Raw genomic sequence first — 17,455 nt, 5'->3', positions numbered from 1 at the left:
TTTAGTGTTGAATCGAACACTTCTACGTTTTATATGTCGACAATTGTTTAAGTTTCTTGTAAATGTATATTTTAAACATACATGAAAAATCTAATAATTTGATTTATAAATTTAAAAAAAATATATAACTACGAAATTTAGTAAGCAACTGAAGATGTAATCAAACTATACTACCAGCACCGTATAAATTGTTTACCTCTCTTAATACAACTGTTCCCGTTTGTACAACGAATCCCACAGCTGCATGCGTCTCATTTCCGGCAAATCGATAAAGCTCACACCGCCATTGTTAATATTTAAACACTTGTACGGCTCCACCTTCGCACCGACCGGTTGCCATATGTCGCCAACACTGCCGCCAACATTCGGGCTGCCCACGGTCGCAAAGTTAGTGAACAACTCGACCTGTTGCGAAATGTTCCTTTAGAGTGCTTTCCAAATACTACGCAAACACTACGCAAACCATACCACTTACCAGCGTTTGCATTGTCCTGTGCTCCATCGTGCCCACATCCGGTACCGGGCTAAACACGTTCTTAAACAGGTACGAAAGATCATCCGCATGGGCGGTACCGCGAGCGTTACGATCGCAGAAATAGATGCGATAGTGATTGTACGTTTCCGAATCCACTGCAAACCGGTAGACGAACGTTTTGGCCGGCTTTTGTGAGCTGATCCTCGAGCAGACGGTACGGTGCAGTCCGTGCCAGAAGAGCTTATCGGTCATGAGCTGCAGAGAAAGGAAGGGAGGGAAAAAAAAGAAACATAAATGTTTGACAAAAAAGCCCAATTTGTGGTTCTCATGTGGCTACCGTTAAATAGCCGTCCCGGTTGTCGAACGATGGTTGGGATTCACCGTAGTAGAACTTTTTCAACTTCAACCCATACTGCTGGCATGCTTGTGATCCACGCACCAGCTCTAGCTCGGTAGGTACGAGATACTCAAAGTTTTTCAGATTATCCATTATGGCGGGCCTTTCCTTGATGGAGCTCAAGCAGAATAATCCTTCCTCCGCGTTGCCCCCGATCAGTATGTCGATGTCGTTGCTCCATGCCTCACGGCACATTTCTAGTGGTGCCTTCGGAATGAAAGTGCTTTCCGTTACGTACGGTTCCACCACTGGACCAAAAGCGAACAGGATACGGTTTTCCAGTTCCTAACAATCCATGAGAAATTCTTAGAAATAACATTCTTTTCTTTAGACTCCACATCATTCGCTTCGTATTCTTACATTCGGAGTTAGTAACAGATCCTGATGCTTAATGATCTCCTCGGCCGGTGCTGCTCTCAGCACCTTCAGCACTTCCGCTTCGCCTCCCTTCCCGTTCCAACCGAGCGCTTTGGCCAGCCTTTCCGCCATACCGCGTCTCGGCACCGTAGACCAGTTGTTCAACGTACAGCCCGACATCACTATCGCTCGCCGGAACAACTGTCTCGATTGGCTCGATACCATATGGTAATGGACCGAGCAACCACCGGCACTCTCACCGAACAGCGTCACATTGTCGGGATCGCCACCGAACTGTGCAATGTTGTCGCGCACCCAGCGAAGTGCCACATTCTGATCCTTCAAACCACCATTTCCGGGTATGCCAAGCTCTTTCGAATCGAGGGATAAAAATCCTGAAACGGAAAACGGTGAGCTGTGTGAGAATTGAGAATTACATGTTAATGCCACACATCCAACCATACCGAAAGCTCCAATGCGATAGTTGAACGTAACCAGCACAATGTCCTTTTGGATGAGATAGTCCGGTCCGTACATTTCGGTTCCGCTTGAGCCGCGCATAAAAGCGCCCCCATGAATCCAAAGCATTACCGAACGCAACTTTGCCGGTTTGAGCTGAAACAGAAGAGAAAAACAGTAAGTAATCTAGTGCACAAACGTGTTAAAATTGACCACATCTTTGTGACCGCAAACAATGTCACAGCCTACTAGTAAGATAAGAGAGCGGGGCTGAAAGAGATTTCGCCACAGAAGCATGAGAACACACTATTTGCTATCGCTCCACCATGATTAGACACAATTGCGAAGGAGTCATGGCAACTCTGACCGTTTTGTTACCTCTTTCGTGTACACATTCATGTACAGATGATCCTCACTGCCAACAATCTTGTTCAGCAACTTGTTGAACTGATATCCACTGGGGCCCTGCTGGGTGCAGTCCAGCGTCTCCGTCCATGGCTCTGGCAGCTCCAGATCCTTCCGAGGATGATGTAATCAAACAAACAATTAAATACACCTTCTCAAGAGGTGTCCACCCCCGTAGATATCTGCTATCTGTTCTACCTTAAAACGTCGCTCACCGATCGGTGGTTTACAGTAAGGTATCCGCTGGAAGTTCAAGTACTCGACACCGGTGGCGGCCGTTTTGCTCACGCCCCGCACCGGGCCGTACTGCGTCACAGCGACAGGGTGATCGGGCTGGCTCATTTTGAATACGTTAGCAAACAACAACCGGAGCAGATCACGTTTGAAACACGTCTGTGCAACCGTACCACACCGCTAGTAAGGTGGCGGAAAGATATCTTTGCTCGGGAAGCTGGTGCACGGTTATGGCTGAATGTAATCTAGCGGGGGAGAACGTTTGCTGATAGCGCTATATCGATAAGGGTGGCAAATCGTTCGCTACTCGGCCTATTATTCTGTTTTATCAAAGAGGCGGTAATTGATAGTGGTGAGATAATTGCACAGGTCAGCCGATCGATGATAAAGGTCAACACTTTTTTTTATATTATCGCATATTTTTCTTCTCTTTGCATGAAAGTGATGGGTTTATCCATTTCTTATTTTATTTCTTATTTTATCTACTTTTGAATTGTACAATAATTTTTATTTATCAAAATATATTTTTTAAATTACACATCCTCAACACTCTCTTAATATATTCTGTCATATTTACGCTTCAAAATAATTTAAATTTATTTTACAAAAAAAACCCTTCAACACAGCTCTTGCGTAAGAAGCACTGACATCAAACGCAATCAGCGTTGTTGCGTGCGCAAAGCACCGCATCAGTCGCGTAAAAAAGGGAAACGACGATCACCACAGCATTATCGCCCAAACCGCGGCCTACTGCACAACCACAACTCACGAACCACTTGTCATCTAGAAATCTTCCAACAAAGTGGTTCAGTTTACTTCTTGCACGGATCGGCTCGTGATTGTATCAGAGCAGTTGGTGCTGTGTTGTGTCGCTTTTTCAATCTTCTGATATTTTAGAGCTTTAAAAATCTAAATCATATCAAGCTACAATGGCCAACAGCGAGCTGATTGTTAGCACCGGCTACGGACCAGTTCAGGGCACAGCCCGGACTTCGCTCTACGGGACTGGGTACGTCAGCTTCCAGGGCATCCCGTACGCGAAACCTCCGGTAGGGGAGCTACGTTTTAAGGTAAGGTAAAAGATTTCATTTAAACAATTTAAGCTAGACAGTAAGAAGGTTCGCAACTAAGTGAGTTGCTGGTATTAGTGAACAACACCCTTTTCCCAGTGTCAACTATGCTCAGAGTGTTTGCCGGTTGATTGAATGAGTTTGCTAAGTGTTGTTTTATCATGCACCGGGGCTCTCTTGATGCATGATGTCATTTCATTACCGTTCACTTTCAAAGCAGTGGTTCCCAAGCGAAACAGTTTAATATTATTTTTATTTTAATAAAATAAACAAAATAAATAAACATCTCTTTTTCGAAGGATCCCACGCCACCTGAAAACTGGACCCAGGTTCTGGATTGTACCGAGCAATGTGACCCTTGCTTTCATTTTGATCGGCGCGTTAACAAAATTGTCGGCAGTGAGGACAGCCTGAAGCTGAACATATTCAGCAAAACGGTAAGTATTGCCTACTGCCAACACAATTACTTCCATTAGCAAACTGTTATGAAGCAACTTACCAACCCTGTTCCAGATTAAACCCACCAAACCTATGCCCGTCATGGTGTACATCTACGGCGGTGGATTCGTCGAAGGTACCAGCGGAACCGAACTGTACGGTCCGGACTATCTGATCGAAAAAGACATCGTGCTGGTAACGCTTAACTATCGCGTCGGAGCATTCGGTTTCCTCTGCTGCCAATCACCCACGGCCGGTGTCCCGGGCAATGCGGGCCTGAAAGACCAAAGGCTGGCGCTCCAATGGGTGCGGGACAACATTGCGTCCTTCGGCGGCGATCCCAGCGCGATCACCCTGTTTGGACACAGCGCCGGGGGAGCGTCGGTACAGTATCACACGATTGCGGACGCGTCGAAGAATTTGTTCCAGCGTGCCATCATCATGTCGGGCAGCACGATGTGCAGCTGGGCCCTTACACCCCAGCGCAATTGGCCGGAAAAACTGGCCAAAGCCATCGGTTGGCAGGGTGAGGGTGGTGAGGAGGCGGCGCTGCAATATTTACGCCAAGCTTCGCCGGAAAGCATTGTGGATCATCAGGAGAAATTATTCGGACCGCAGGTAATTATTCATTTTAAAGTCTAAAGCCTTTTTAATCAAAACTGATGCGCAAATGTTTACAAATTGCAGGAAATACAAGAAGGTCTGCTTTCTCCATTCGCGCCAACGATCGAACCGTACGAGAGTGAGGTCTGTTTCATCCCACGATCGCCGTTCGAGATGTCCCGTACTGCGTGGGGAAATTCCATCGACATCATGATCGGCGGAACCTCCGAAGAGGGCCTGATACTGCTGCCGAAAGTGAAACCACAGCTTCCAAGCATGCTGCAGGATCCGCGACTGTTCGTTGGCAATGTTCCTTTCCATCTCAAGCTTAGCCTAGAGCAGCGGATGGCTTTTGGGGAGCAGCTGAAGCAACTCTACTATCCCGATTCTAACCCCTCGATCGACAACCTGGGTGGGTTCGTGAACATGGCCTCGGATCGCATCTTTTGGCACGATCTGCATCGTACCATACTGGCACGGGCCAACTACGCCAGCACTGCCAAAACATTTGTGTATCGCTTCTGCGTTGATTCTCCGTTCTTTAACCACTATCGCATCCACATGGTCGACCCGAACGCACGTGGGACGTCTCATGCGGATGAAATTTCTTACCTGTTTTCGAACATCTTCGCGAAACCGCTGGACAAGAACACGCTCGAGTACCGTGCCATCCAGCACTTGGTGGATATCTTCACCAGCTTCGCTACCAACAGCGATCCCAACTGTGATAGCACCGCCAGTCTGTCGTGGACGGCCGTCCCGAAAACGGCACCGCCGTACAATTGCTTGAACATCTCCAACGATGGTGTGGAGGTCGTGGAGCTGCCAGAATCAAGACGTCTGCAGCTGTGGGATTCGTTCTACGTAAATGATGCACTCTTCTAGACAATACGATATTATTCGACGGAATTTTGAACAATAAATTCTATATGAATCGTGTGCAAGTAAGCCCACCCTGTCTGTATGCACCTTGCTATCGCCCGTCAACAGCTGACAGTGGAAATGTCACAACAAATCCGAACAGCAACCAAAACAACACTGACTCATTGCAAAACAAAAAAGTCCATTATGCGAATAGAAACGCACTGTTTTACGATTCTATTCTTTTGCTAAGCGTATTTGATAATTCAATTAGGTTCCTCCGGTAACCAGCCAACCAGCGCTTCTGCAGTCCATGCACGATGGGAAACATTTTCGGAAAAACTAAAACAAAACCCGTCAGTCGGGTGACGGAGCAGGACAAAGCTGTTCTGGTAAGAAATCTTCTTTGTCACACGTTGTACGGAGCTGCTAAACCCTTTTTTGGTTTCTTATCTCTCCAGCAACTGAAGCAACAGCGTGATAAGCTAAAGCAATATCAAAAGCGCATCGAACTTTCGCTGGAAAAGGATCGCGAGCTGGCCAAGAAATGTTTAGCCAGTGGGCGGAAGGAGTACGTATCAGGTTTCAGGTTTCTCAATACAACCATAATTTTCACTACGGTATCTGCTTCCTCCGCTTTCCCTAGACGTGCCAAAACGTTGCTGCGCAAGAAAAAGTACCAGGAGAAGCTACTGAGCAATACGGACGCGCAGCTGGAAACGCTGGAAAAGCTTGCCTCCGACATCGAGTTCGCACAGGTCGAAGCGCAGGTGGTAAGCGGACTGAAGGTAGGCAACGAGGCGCTTAAGAAGGTCAACGAAATCCTGTCCATCGACGAGGTGGAGCAAATACTGGACGAAACAAGGGAGAGCATCGAAAAGCAGCAGGAAATCGACGCACTGCTCAACGGTGTGCTGAGCGAGGAAGACGAGGACGAAGTGTTGGCCGAGCTGGAGGATCTTATCAGTGCGGAGCAGCCAAAGGAGCTAGAAACGGAGGACATCTCCACCCGGTTGCCCGACGTACCGGATGAAGAACTCGTTCAGGAGCGCAAGCGCAAGGAGAAGGGTGAGTCCAGTTGGTGCTGCCGCGTCATTCGCTAAAGAAATAGTAAACCATCAAACTATTTATGCACTTTTGTAGATACATCCGGAGCGAGCAAAAAGGTTGCCTTGGAGGCTTAATGTGGAAGTTTGGGGTAGGCTGCACCTAGCACAGTGGCCCCCGTGGCTGTTCCGTGGACTGTTGCCATCGGTTTGTATGTCGCTATTTTGCAACGATTTGTGTATGCTTCATATACATATGCCTTTATGAGCGTTTAATGTTTTTCCAATCGTTTTGGAAAACCTGTGTAAATAAACATATTCTAACTATGGGAAAGCGGTGCGCAAACTTTGTGTTTGTTTTGTTAACTTAAGTAGAAGAACATCACAGAAATGCAAAATGTTTTAGATAAACTTTTTTTTCGTCATGTATTAAAGAAAAATGTTTCGCTCGAATTGAATAAAAGCAGTGCTTTCGGGTCAACAGCACAAAACCGCAATAAACAAATCAAACGAATTATGGCGATAACAGCTCCCACTCGGATTTCAAATTTATTTGACAGCTTGGCTGATGCTCCCTGTCTCGCTCGCACACGCCGTCTTTGACATCTCTGGTTTTGCTACGTGAATCGGCGAGAGCAGGCCAAAGAAGAGGAAGAAAAAGCTGCTAGCTTTCATTTGCGGCGCCCCGACAGAGCGGCATATTTTCTTCCCTAATCCAATTGAACTGAAAATTCAAGAAACAAGCAGCAAAGCAAAGCCGAAGAGATCTGTGCAAATTTACTCGCCCGATTCCGCTGCACGTTTGGCCCGTGGTGTGGCGCGCGTGTGTAGTGTGTGTGCGTGTACGTGTACGTTTGCAAAAAGGTGAGCGACAACGGCACGGTGCGTGAAAATTCGTGACCACAGCAGGCAGGGGACAGGCAGCCCAGCAGTCGCTTGCTCTGGTTCGTGCAGGTTGCAAAGAGTGCCGGTGGAGGCGGCGGCGGCGGTAGTGGCGTGCACGGTCAAGTCTATTTGCTTCCCCGGTCCTAGCGCGTGTCCGTGGCTGTGTGTGTGCGTGTGTGTATGTATGAGTTTTTCTCGGTTGCCAATGTAATGTAGGGTGTCCGTAGCCCCTGCCCTTCCTCGACTGCCTGTGGCGTGTGTGTGCGTGTGTGCAATCGATCAAAGGAAACGCAGAGCGCGGTTCCTTCGCAAATAGGAGTCCCAAAGCCTCCGTTAAAGTGCAGTCTTCTTACGGCAGAGAAAAGAGTTGCTCCTCATAGTTTTAAGAAAGCAAAGTTCAACCGCTGGTGACGGTCACGCACAAGTTGTCGCAGCTATCTTTAAGATATTAATTTTCGTACCACACGAGATGGACAAAATTGCAATAATTGCTCTCTCTCTCTCTCTCTCTCGTCTCGTCTCGCAGAAAGGGCACCAAGCCGCTCGTAATTTCTTCCTCCCCGCTGGGTGGAGTGGAGGATAGTACAAGATATGAGACACCTCCCCCTTGGACCTGCGGGCGGCGGGTCAGCCACCAAGAAGCAAGAAGAAATCACATTTGCTATCCTGCCTCCACGTGTCCCTGTTCTGTGCGTGTCTCTCGCTCCCTCTCTTTTCGATTTTCTCCTCTCCCTTCGGCGTCAACATCGGTCGTCGTCGGTGGTGGAATCTGCGCGCTCCTGTCCCGGTTTTTCTCGCCTTTTTTTCTTTGCTCATTTCGCTTTCCGTAACCGCGCACCGTCGCTGCGTGTGTGAATGTGTGTGTGTGCGAATGTGCTGCAAGTGCGCGCGGACGAAATTTTAGCGTGTGTGTTAGTGTATCTGCACGATGGAGTGGAAGGGACTGTGGTTACAATTTATAGCACCAGATAAAAAAAAATCCTCTTTTTTGTATTATGTTGCCCTTGAAGAAGAACGAAAAACAATCAACAAATTTTGTTTTAGAATAAAAAAACTAGTTTGTGACGGACTCTTCGCAGCGCATCCTTTTCGGCGCGAGGGAGTGTTTACTTAGAACCTGCGAGAAAGAGAGCGAAAGAGAGAGAAAGCAAGTCCGAGAGAGGGAGGGTTTTCTGCATTAAAGGGTGTTCCTATCAAACATTTCACTACAGACTGGTATATTTTTATTTTTGGGAAGTAATAAAACATGGAAAGGATCAGATATTCAACATTTTTAAGAATATTAGTCTCTTGAAGCATAACGCAATTAAACTTTACTTCATATAGCATTTCTTAGCATAATGTTAAAAATAGCCGTTAGTACAAATTTTGAACGGAACACCCTTTATTAGGATATTTACTGGCGCAGGAGCATCAACAAAATGCGTAGATTCGCTTTTGTTGGATTGTTGTTGATCGGCCCGGTCCTTCCCTGGAGTGTGTAGCATAATTTGCCTCAAATATTCTCTAATCACAACTAATGATTACCATTTCTCTATCATTTCGTTTCACACAGACGTCAACACGGAGGAAAGGTCCCTTTCCCTTTGCATAACATGGTGACATTTGGCGCGTTGGAACTGCATACGTACGATAAACAATTTCAGCTATGTTCGCCCCAAGCAGGTGCGAAAGAATGAACATACATAATTAGTGAAAAACTGAAACGACACGTGTGGAACAAACACAAAAAAGTGCGTCTCCTCTCCCTGTCCGCAGCGTGCGTGCGCGACCGGCCCGAGTGAGTTTGTGTGTGAGAAAGTGTAACTGTGTGTAGTGATTAGAAGCCGGTTCCTGATTTGCCAGGATACGCGACACCGGTACCACCAGATCATTTTTGCTGGACGCGTAACAACGAACAGAGCGGTCTGGACCTGCTGGACTGGAAAGCAATACGAAAACGAACGAACAGTGTACATCGCTGGCCAAGCAATCGCGTCTTCCCAGCGGCACCAGGTGGAGAGAATCTGCCCAGAGCAGGAGGAGGAGAAGGAGGTGGTCATCACCTCACCATACCATTATTAGCACCGTATCCGTTGGAAGCTGTTGCAGAACGCCGCTGCCAACTCTCTTTATGCACTGACCCTTGGTGGCTGTGAAGATGCCAATGTTGTCACATTTTCAAATGAACTTTCGCGTGTTTCTCGTACTGGCGTCGAAGTTATGGACATGCATCTGCTTCATGTTCAAGCGGCAGGTTCGGGCGGTAAGTTCGATGTCCCACCGGTGAAATGGGCGGCCTTTTCTTTTTCTGTTCCTTATATGCACCTGTTACTTCTCGCCTTTTGCGTTCGATTTGTGTTCAGAGTAGTAGTAGTAGTAGTAGTAGTAGTAGTAGTAGTAGTAGTAGTAGTAGTAGTAGTAGTAGTAGTAGTAGTAGTAGTAGTAGTACTAGCACCACGTGCGCTTCATTTAGAGTAATTTGTTTCAATCCTTTTCGTTTCCGGTGCAAGGTGGCTGGCAAAATGTTGAACTCAATACGGTTCATTGGGTTGGCTTTTTTTCATAATAATTATGTTTATAAAATTAATGGCAGAATTGGTAAAACAATGATATCAACTTCATATCAACGCTGAATACATATTGAGATAGAACACATGAACATAAGCCGATAGAAGCAATGGTGTTGTTTGTTATACCCATTTATTCCGTTGTTGAAAGATACTGCACAGCCTGCATAATATTAGCCCCTGGCAAAGAAGATGAAGGAAACAATCCAACAATCTGGTCCACAAATATGTTAATACAGTCATCTCTCGTATAGCTAAGAAACGAAGAGCAATTTGAAAGATGCTTTACTGGTCCATTTTGCTTTAAAAAAAAAAAAGCAAGCACACATTCCACACTTGTTCTGTTTACTTGTCTCGAATGTGAATCGAAATATGGAGAACTACAATATCTCATCCGCCTGTGGCTCGTTTTTGTTTATTTTTTCCTTACTTTTGGCATGATTTTGTCGAGCGGTGAACGAGCCAAAAGCGTGAGTTTGTTAGCGTGCCAACGGGGGGGATAATGGGTTAGAAATATCAGTTTACGTATAGCAACGGAAGATTTTGCCCGGCGTTTGCGGGCGGGTGAAATGACGAACACCACACTAGTGGACAATTATAAATATCTCACCGAAGCTGAAGTTCATTCATGCCATGCCCGTGTATTATTACGTTTGGGGCATGTGTCTTTCCTGAATAGTTCAGCGTTTATGTGGAATGAAGCAACGAATTTAATTTCAAAATGTTGCCGCAAATCTATATTAGCACATCAAAATACGCAATTACTATATCCAAATTGGTTTACTTGCGTTATAAAAACACGACCAATTCGGAAATAAGGCTCCTTTCATTAAGAGGCATTGTAATTAAGGCAAAACAGCCTTATCTCGTTGCATATATCGCAATGTAGACCTGATTATCAGCCGAGTCGATTGTGACCAATATACGCGCACCACGGCGACGATATGTGCAGGAGAAAATTACCGCGTCATGCTGACTAATGTGTGAACCACCAACCGACCAACCTTCCCGAGAAACATCCAACGGTGGTTGATAAATCCACTTCCAGCACACACGGGGCCATACGGCCCTATATTCGCCGAGCTCTCCTCCTCATGGTTGAAGTTCACTTTAATTTGATAAATGATAAATTCAAATCCGTTACACGTATCTTCTGCATACGCCAGTCGGTGGCTTAAAATTTGACCACTCAAAAACATGCACAAAAACTTGCTTGGACGTAATGTGGTCGTCGTCCCAAATGCGGGCCCTCCACACGATTGACGTCCGTATTAAGGGCCGCTCATCTTCCGCAGATTAGTGGCCCATTAGCTCATGTCGAAATCGTACCCAAAAAAAAAACAACGAACGGCTCTGACGCGCCAAACTGAATTGCGTTTGCCGCTGTTAATGTTAATGCAACAACCTCACATCGGTTTTGAGTGATGGCAACGATCGATTTGCAAAATCATCAGCAGCCCAACCACGACCGACCGTACATTCGTCCGACGTAGCACATCTGGTGGCCCCGCAGGAGACGGCATTAAACGGAAGGACGCGGTGCTGAAGTTTTGACTGCATTTCATCTGCAGTTTGCATTTCGGGTTGGATTGCATGTGTTTGAAATTGACGTGCTCAAGGAGAAATGGGAAGGCTCGTTTAATTAAGCGGTCGGGCAATTTTCAGCTGCAAGATGTCAATGTTTTTTTTAGCATATTTTTATTTATTTATCCGGCACTACAACCGCTTTGCGGTCTTGGCCTGCCTCAGGAGTGTCCGAAACCGCTCACGGTCTCGCGCCTTCGTCTGCCAGTCCGTTATCCCGGCCTTAATGGCGGACGCCTCCACGCCATCTTGCCACCTCAATTTGGGCCTACCACGCCTCCTCTGTCCTTGTGGACGGCCTAAAAAGACTTTTTTTAGCATATCTGTATGTATTTTTGGCATGTTTGACAATTTATTATAAATTTTTCAAAAGTTAAGTTTAACCACAAAACCTCCAAACACACATCAAAACTCCTCCGTTGGCCACAATCTGTTTTGCATCACTCAATCCTCTATTGGGCCTCTTGTTGGGCTCACTGTTTTGTGGCTCTCTGACTAATCAATTTGTTTCGTGATTGCGATGGTGGTGCAACCAACAATTAGAGACATGGAGGAAAAGCAACAACAAATTCCACCGGTTCCGTCACACCGTGCAGACGCAGGCCACAGGTTAAATTCAATTACCGTCAAGCGGGGACGCACTAGCTTAATGGGTGATAAAAACGAATCGGAAACCAATCGCTTATCCAGCGCACGACACACCACTGGCACTGCAATTGCCGCTGCTGCTGCATCGTCGCAATGTCCGCTGTGGTGTGGTCAACCGTGCGCTGTATAGGGGTCACCACCAACAGCACAGTTCACACCCAGCACAAATTGCATAACCCCTTCCTTCACCCCCTTCTATGCAATTGGCGCCTTCGCTCGCCGTTCGATTATCCGCTATTAAAAATGACAAACCGCCCCGCGACTTTGCAGCGGGTTTAGAGACAGCCAGACACAAATCCGAGCGCGCTCGCGATTGCGGCCCTCTCCGTCGCAATCCGCGCCTACTACGCGTGCCCCTGCACTGATTGTTTGTGGCAGCACGTGTATGCAATGCACACACTGTGCTGTCGATCACAGCGGCGTTCCCTGTTGTGCTTCGTTAGGTGTTTGTTTGTGTCTGTGTGTCTCTCTGTGTGTATGAGAACACCTTCGCCTTTCTCCCTTTACTCTGCTTGCGGTCGTGCCTGCCGCTGTATAAACAAACTGCGCTCGTGGTCTGTTATGGCGGTTGCTTCGCTTCATTCGCTTCGTTCACACATTTCTCGTTGGACGCAGCTTGGGGTTCCATTCATAAATTCTCGCGTACTAAGCCGCGAACACTGCGGGCTGCGGGCTCGTTTCGATAAGCTGTGATGACTGATACTTTTAAGTGTGGAGCAGTAATCACAAATTAAATATCATTTTAGCCAATTTAAACACATTTTGTTGATGCATTTCACCATCACCAAGCAGTTTCCGATCGATGACCAACACACAATTTCGCATCATTTTAACCAAGCACACACCTGTGCGACTTCTCTCCCACATTCAATTACTACCCAATATGATCTAATTTTAGCCGGTCCGGGCTTTGCATCTCTGGTGCCTCTTTTTGCGCGTGTCGGTTAATGAAAATGGTCGTGGCGAACGAGTTTTTTTCCCTCGTTTTTTTTTTTTTTTTTTTTTTTTTTGAAAACCTGGTCTGCTCTCCGGCGGATATAAATAATGTTACATTTTCATGCAGACAATACTAAAACGAAGATTGGCACTAATGATGATGAAATGTGTGCTACAGTACTAAAGAATTATGCTTGCTTCTGTTTCTGTTTTGTATGTTCACTTTGTACACTCTTATCAGAGAATAGTGTTCTTACCCGAAACTAACTCATTAAAATAGAGCAGTTTATCACCTGTACATTAATTTGCATTCTGTAGTACATTTTTGTGTGAAAACAAACATAAACTCCGCCACAGAATGACTTCTTCCCCTTTCGGCTGTTTGAGTAAAAACGACATCACTGGTCCACATTGTCATGCCAAAGGCTGTGTGTTGTGTGTAGTGTTTTTTTTTTGTACGCTTTACTGCTTACTACCTTGCCTATCTTTTTCACGATACAATTATTGAACAACACAAACCAACACCACGTAGCCGATAAGCCACACTATGTCACGAGCTCACACTTCCGAATGCAAAAAAGGGCATGCAAAGTAGTAACACTCCCCTGCTACCACCACTACTACTATTACTACTACCCCGCGTTCTGAACCAATATGTTGCCAAACACAAGCACAAGTGCGCCAATTAGCCGCCATCGCCCACCCACCACCGCCACCCACCCGCGAAATGATACGCTTTATGATTTTCTCTTCAACGATAATTGAACTGCCTTAGTTTGTACAGCATCAACCGGTGAGGTATCAGCTGTTCCCGCTGTCGCCGGTCTCCCGCCACCGGCTGAGCATGGTCCAGCGGAAGACGCTGGTGCTGGACCTGGACGAGACGCTCATACACTCCCACCATGACGCGATGCCGCGCAACACGGTCAAGCCGGGGACGCCGCACGACTTCACGGTCAAGGTGACGATCGATCGGCATCCGGTGCGCTTCTTCGTGCACAAGCGGCCCCACGTCGATTACTTCCTGGACATTGTAAGCAGTGGGCGCGAAGCGCGTCTATTTACTGGTCCCTTTCATTTCATATGCTTTTCCCTCTTTGTTTCCCCAGGTTTCACAATGGTACGATTTGGTCGTGTTTACCGCCAGCATGGAGATTTACGGTGCAGCCGTAGCCGATAAGCTAGACAACGGACGTAACATCCTGCGACGGCGCTACTACCGACAGCACTGTACGCCCGACTTTGGCTCGTACACCAAGGACCTGTCGGCGATATGCAGCGATCTTAATAGAGTATGTGGTGGCGCTAGTCGTCCCCTATTTCGCCTACCCACTAACACCCATCACTATTGTGCCATTGCTTCTAGATATTCATCATCGACAACTCACCGGGTGCATACCGATGTTTCCCCAACAACGCAATACCGATCAAATCGTGGTTCTCCGATCCGATGGACATTTGTCTGCTGTCACTGTTGCCACTGCTGGACGCGCTAAGGTTTACGAACGATGTGCGATCGGTGCTGTCCCGCAATCTACACCTTCACCGTTTGTGGTAGCAGGTAAGCAGGAAGGATCCGCGCCCAAACACCTATCCCTCTCTCTCCCTCATGCTTTGTGGGCTAATTGTCGATCACATCTTTTTTCGTTGCAGAATTTAACTAATTTTTTATGGTGCGCTGTGAGACTTCTAAAATCTTACAAATACTTTTTTATTTTATTCTAATCTTATGATTACTTACCGGTCTAGTGAAGGGATTGTGTGTATGTGTGTGTGTGAGAGTTCTACTACTGAGAACGATGTGAAACAAAAGCGTTAGTAGAACAGAATGCATGCAAAGACCATCGTCCTCTCCGGGTTGTGTTTTTAGCGCAGCCGAAGATGGTAAAAAGTATCATCAAAGAGGGGAGGATAGGGTATATGCTCTTCTCCAACTGTACTGTACCCGTAAACCCGACAAACTTCCTACATGTGTTACGTAGCATATTGACAGGCTAACACCACACACCCATCACCCCCTTTGCTGCAAACGCAAAGCGGTACTGGGGTGGTACAACACACCCTATTTAAGGTTAACGTATCGTGGTGGACATCGAAAAAGTTGATGCCAAGCTGCTGGTACTAGAATGGTGCGCATATATAGAGAGGGAGAGGGAGAGCGAACTCTGCTACTATTGCTAGTGATGAATTCTAGTAAGAAAAAAAGCATTTGGTATGATTCCTACACTTCGAGGTAATCGCTTCAAACGCGTGACGATCGTAAAGCACACCTTCGAAGGTATCCTCGGTGAAGGGAAAGGGCGTGTGCTACAACAGTAGAGGAAAGGAGTAGGAGAGAAAGAGTGTATTTGCTAAATATGTTTTGTTATTATTTTATCGTCAACCGATCAACTTCAAGCGAATGGTTAGCGCCATGATAACCATTAGGATGAGCGCTTTTTCGTTTGAAGGGTTCCCGAAAACCACATCCTAAACCGCGGCGGTGAGATTCCTCCACACTGGTGTTTGGATTACCTTTTTTTTTTGAAAATATTGTGTGTAAAAAAGTAGTTTATAGCTCCAATCGTTTTTGGATATGATTATTTGTACGAGGCTCTCCTTTTTTTTGTTATTCAATCAACTAAAGTGCGCTATGTTACGTTTTCGCTTTGTTGTGAATAAAAAAAAACGAATAAAAAACGAAAAGCTAATTCCCGATTTGACAGGAGGCCGGGAAGAATTCAATTCAAAGCTAAACCAATAAGAAAATCACGATGTATTTTTGGGCAAAACTGTAGCTTCACAGGGCGCGTGCGCGCTTTCTTTAATCAAACATAGTTAATTTTCTACGAAAATTAGCAACTAGCACGGTTAAGTTCTGTGTTTTTCTGGGGGGGGGGAGGGGGGGGGCTGTTGTGTTTGATCAAACGCCTCCAACATATACAGTTACGTTCACTTTCAATGAAAGCGATCAACGGGGAAGGGCGCTAAATCAGTATCTGTAGCCACCGTCCGCCGCGTGTGTGAAGTAATCGATGTGTGAGTAACAATCAAGAAACTGCATCGAAAATCGTCACCCCTTCCCCTCTCGCTGCGTGTGACAGCGCAACAGCAATTTGCGTCCTTAGACAGCAGTTTACAGGCCGCTCATTCTGCGCCCTACCATCATTAGCTATAAGATTTCAATCGCGAAAGAGACATTCTCAGCAGCTTCAAATGTGGTGTAGCCATATGGGGGGGTATGGGGAAATCGCTATCACAAAAGCTATCGTCGCGAAATAGCTAATTTAATTTGCTCAATCAGTCGCAGCAATATTTGGCGATAAAGAGAACGGTTGGCAGAACTTACGGTATTGCGTCCAAAGACAGACAGACAGAGGGAGACAGAGAGAGAGAGACAGAGAGACAGAGAGAGACAGAGAGAGACACAGAGAGAGAGAGAGAGAGAGAGAGTATGGATTTTTCGTGAATATTACTCAGTATATGGATGGTTTTAATTTAATATCTTTTGAACTGGTTAGTAACTGGATTTGTTCGTTACATTTTGATCCATTTTCCAAGGTTAGGCTCCATTTTGATTTTAGTAAATTTTGTTTCCTTGATTTACGTATTTGCAAAACGAAACGTAAAATACAAAAGACACCGATTGGCTCATCCAAAACCTGTAAACGATGCCCAATTACACCATCAAAAGAAGAACACTTGAGAAAAAGGAGGAAACAAACATGTATTTACATATAAGTGAACGACACACGGTACAAATGAAGTAAGCAAAAGAAACACACACACACACACAATATCATGACGCAAGTTCGCCGGCACGATGCTGTGCGTGCGGAATGATGATGATGATGAAGACGATGATGCTGCAGATATAAGCGTAACATCTAAGCAAATTAAGTAAACATAAAAAAAAACTCACACCCAAACACAAACACACTCAACGCGCAATCCAAAGAGAACGTGCAGAGGAACTATGTATGCGGAATTAGGAAGAACAACACAAACACATGATGAGCATAGAGGAAGAGAGAAGGAAGCAGCAGCAGAAACAGTTGTTACACAATGTGTTGCGATATCGGTTTGTTTGCACATGTATAAAATGAAACACCAGTACATACCGCCGCCCCAGCCCGCGCCAATCCACACGGTCAGCCGGTTTTGGGTTTTGATAAAAGATCAGGAAAAGTGTAACCATAAACCGGAGACATTCATTGCATTTTTTTGAAAAATAGAACCGTTTTCTGACACACGCAACGCAGAGAAAATGTGGCAAGCGGCACACCACACTCATGTATTTCCCATTCATCGTCAGTCAGCCAAGTCAGAAAGGCAGCAGATACTCTTGTGTGTTTATGGATGCGACTTATTGCAAAGTACTGCTGATAAAACCAGCAACCAGAAGGTACCAGAGTGACAAAAACAAAGGTGTTAATGCACACATACAGAGAGAGACATTCAAATGTGCTCTCGAGATAGAACGATGATGCCTGCTGGGCATGTCGAAAACACAACAGATTGTAAATAGT

At 46.0% G+C, this 17,455-nt stretch overlaps 4 protein-coding genes across 5 annotated transcripts; 3 read left to right on the top strand and 1 right to left on the bottom strand.

Annotated features, from left to right (window-relative positions):
- Positions 1-200: 200 nt before the first annotated feature.
- On the bottom strand, positions 201-2,610 carry LOC121594260 (esterase B1-like). Its single transcript, XM_041917329.1, has 7 exons — positions 2,292-2,610; positions 2,067-2,204; positions 1,694-1,844; positions 1,233-1,624; positions 813-1,157; positions 476-730; positions 201-405 (listed from the first exon to the last, which is right to left on the bottom strand). Exons 1-7 carry the CDS (start codon positions 2,433-2,435, stop codon positions 202-204), a joined length of 1,629 nt encoding a protein of 542 aa, XP_041773263.1. The 5' UTR covers positions 2,436-2,610; the 3' UTR covers position 201.
- Positions 2,611-3,008: 398 nt separating this feature from the next.
- LOC121594261 (esterase B1-like) lies at positions 3,009-5,386 on the top strand. Its single transcript, XM_041917330.1, has 4 exons — positions 3,009-3,397; positions 3,697-3,834; positions 3,911-4,453; positions 4,523-5,386. The coding sequence occupies exons 1-4, from the start codon at positions 3,257-3,259 to the stop codon at positions 5,321-5,323; spliced, it is 1,623 nt and encodes a 540-aa protein (XP_041773264.1). The 5' UTR covers positions 3,009-3,256; the 3' UTR covers positions 5,324-5,386.
- An 82-nt stretch (positions 5,387-5,468) lies between these two features.
- Positions 5,469-9,180, top strand: LOC121594266 (charged multivesicular body protein 6). The gene is made up of 5 exons (XM_041917337.1): positions 5,469-5,691; positions 5,761-5,870; positions 5,946-6,367; positions 6,443-7,209; positions 8,786-9,180. Exons 1-4 carry the CDS (start codon positions 5,620-5,622, stop codon positions 6,481-6,483), a joined length of 645 nt encoding a protein of 214 aa, XP_041773271.1. The 5' UTR covers positions 5,469-5,619; the 3' UTR covers positions 6,484-7,209; positions 8,786-9,180.
- A 104-nt stretch (positions 9,181-9,284) lies between these two features.
- On the top strand, positions 9,285-16,552 carry LOC121594265 (CTD nuclear envelope phosphatase 1 homolog). 2 transcript variants are annotated; one of them, XM_041917336.1, is made up of 5 exons: positions 9,285-9,475; positions 13,732-13,980; positions 14,057-14,239; positions 14,314-14,508; positions 14,601-16,552. In XM_041917336.1, exons 1-4 carry the CDS (start codon positions 9,371-9,373, stop codon positions 14,503-14,505), a joined length of 729 nt encoding a protein of 242 aa, XP_041773270.1. In that variant the 5' UTR covers positions 9,285-9,370; the 3' UTR covers positions 14,506-14,508; positions 14,601-16,552. The 2 variants fall into 2 exon arrangements, with proteins under 2 accessions (XP_041773270.1, XP_041773268.1); XM_041917334.1 differs by having other exon boundaries at positions 13,723-13,980.
- Positions 16,553-17,455: the final 903 nt, after the last annotated feature.

Source organism: Anopheles merus, chromosome 2L (genome assembly GCF_017562075.2).
Source record: "Anopheles merus strain MAF chromosome 2L, AmerM5.1, whole genome shotgun sequence".
Taxonomy (NCBI): Eukaryota; Metazoa; Arthropoda; class Insecta; order Diptera; family Culicidae; genus Anopheles; species Anopheles merus.
The sequence above is the reverse complement of the archived record's forward strand: the minus strand, read 5'-3'. Positions and strand labels throughout refer to the sequence as shown.

What these genes read in the sequence shown, in the direction of transcription:
- LOC121594260 (XM_041917329.1), bottom strand. Translation starts at nt 2,435, where the DNA reads ATGAGCCAGCCCGATCACCCTGTCGCTGTGACGCAGTACGGCCCGGTG. An exon ending in TCGGTGAGCGACGTTTTAAG is followed by an intron (nt 2,205 to 2,291) that starts GTAGAACAGATA and finishes CATCCTCGGAAG; the next exon opens with GATCTGGAGCTGCCAGAGCC. An exon ending in TGAATGTGTACACGAAAGAG is followed by an intron (nt 1,845 to 2,066) that starts GTAACAAAACGG and finishes CTTCTGTTTCAG; the next exon opens with CTCAAACCGGCAAAGTTGCG.
- LOC121594261 (XM_041917330.1), top strand. Translation starts at nt 3,257, where the DNA reads ATGGCCAACAGCGAGCTGATTGTTAGCACCGGCTACGGACCAGTTCAG. An exon ending in TGAACATATTCAGCAAAACG is followed by an intron (nt 3,835 to 3,910) that starts GTAAGTATTGCC and finishes ACCCTGTTCCAG; the next exon opens with ATTAAACCCACCAAACCTAT. An exon ending in AGAAATTATTCGGACCGCAG is followed by an intron (nt 4,454 to 4,522) that starts GTAATTATTCAT and finishes TACAAATTGCAG; the next exon opens with GAAATACAAGAAGGTCTGCT.
- LOC121594266 (XM_041917337.1), top strand. Translation starts at nt 5,620, where the DNA reads ATGGGAAACATTTTCGGAAAAACTAAAACAAAACCCGTCAGTCGGGTG. An exon ending in TTAGCCAGTGGGCGGAAGGA is followed by an intron (nt 5,871 to 5,945) that starts GTACGTATCAGG and finishes CGCTTTCCCTAG; the next exon opens with ACGTGCCAAAACGTTGCTGC. An exon ending in GCGCAAGCGCAAGGAGAAGG is followed by an intron (nt 6,368 to 6,442) that starts GTGAGTCCAGTT and finishes GCACTTTTGTAG; the next exon opens with ATACATCCGGAGCGAGCAAA.
- LOC121594265 (XM_041917334.1), top strand. Translation starts at nt 9,371, where the DNA reads ATGCCAATGTTGTCACATTTTCAAATGAACTTTCGCGTGTTTCTCGTA. An exon ending in TCGATTACTTCCTGGACATT is followed by an intron (nt 13,981 to 14,056) that starts GTAAGCAGTGGG and finishes TTGTTTCCCCAG; the next exon opens with GTTTCACAATGGTACGATTT. An exon ending in TATGCAGCGATCTTAATAGA is followed by an intron (nt 14,240 to 14,313) that starts GTATGTGGTGGC and finishes CATTGCTTCTAG; the next exon opens with ATATTCATCATCGACAACTC.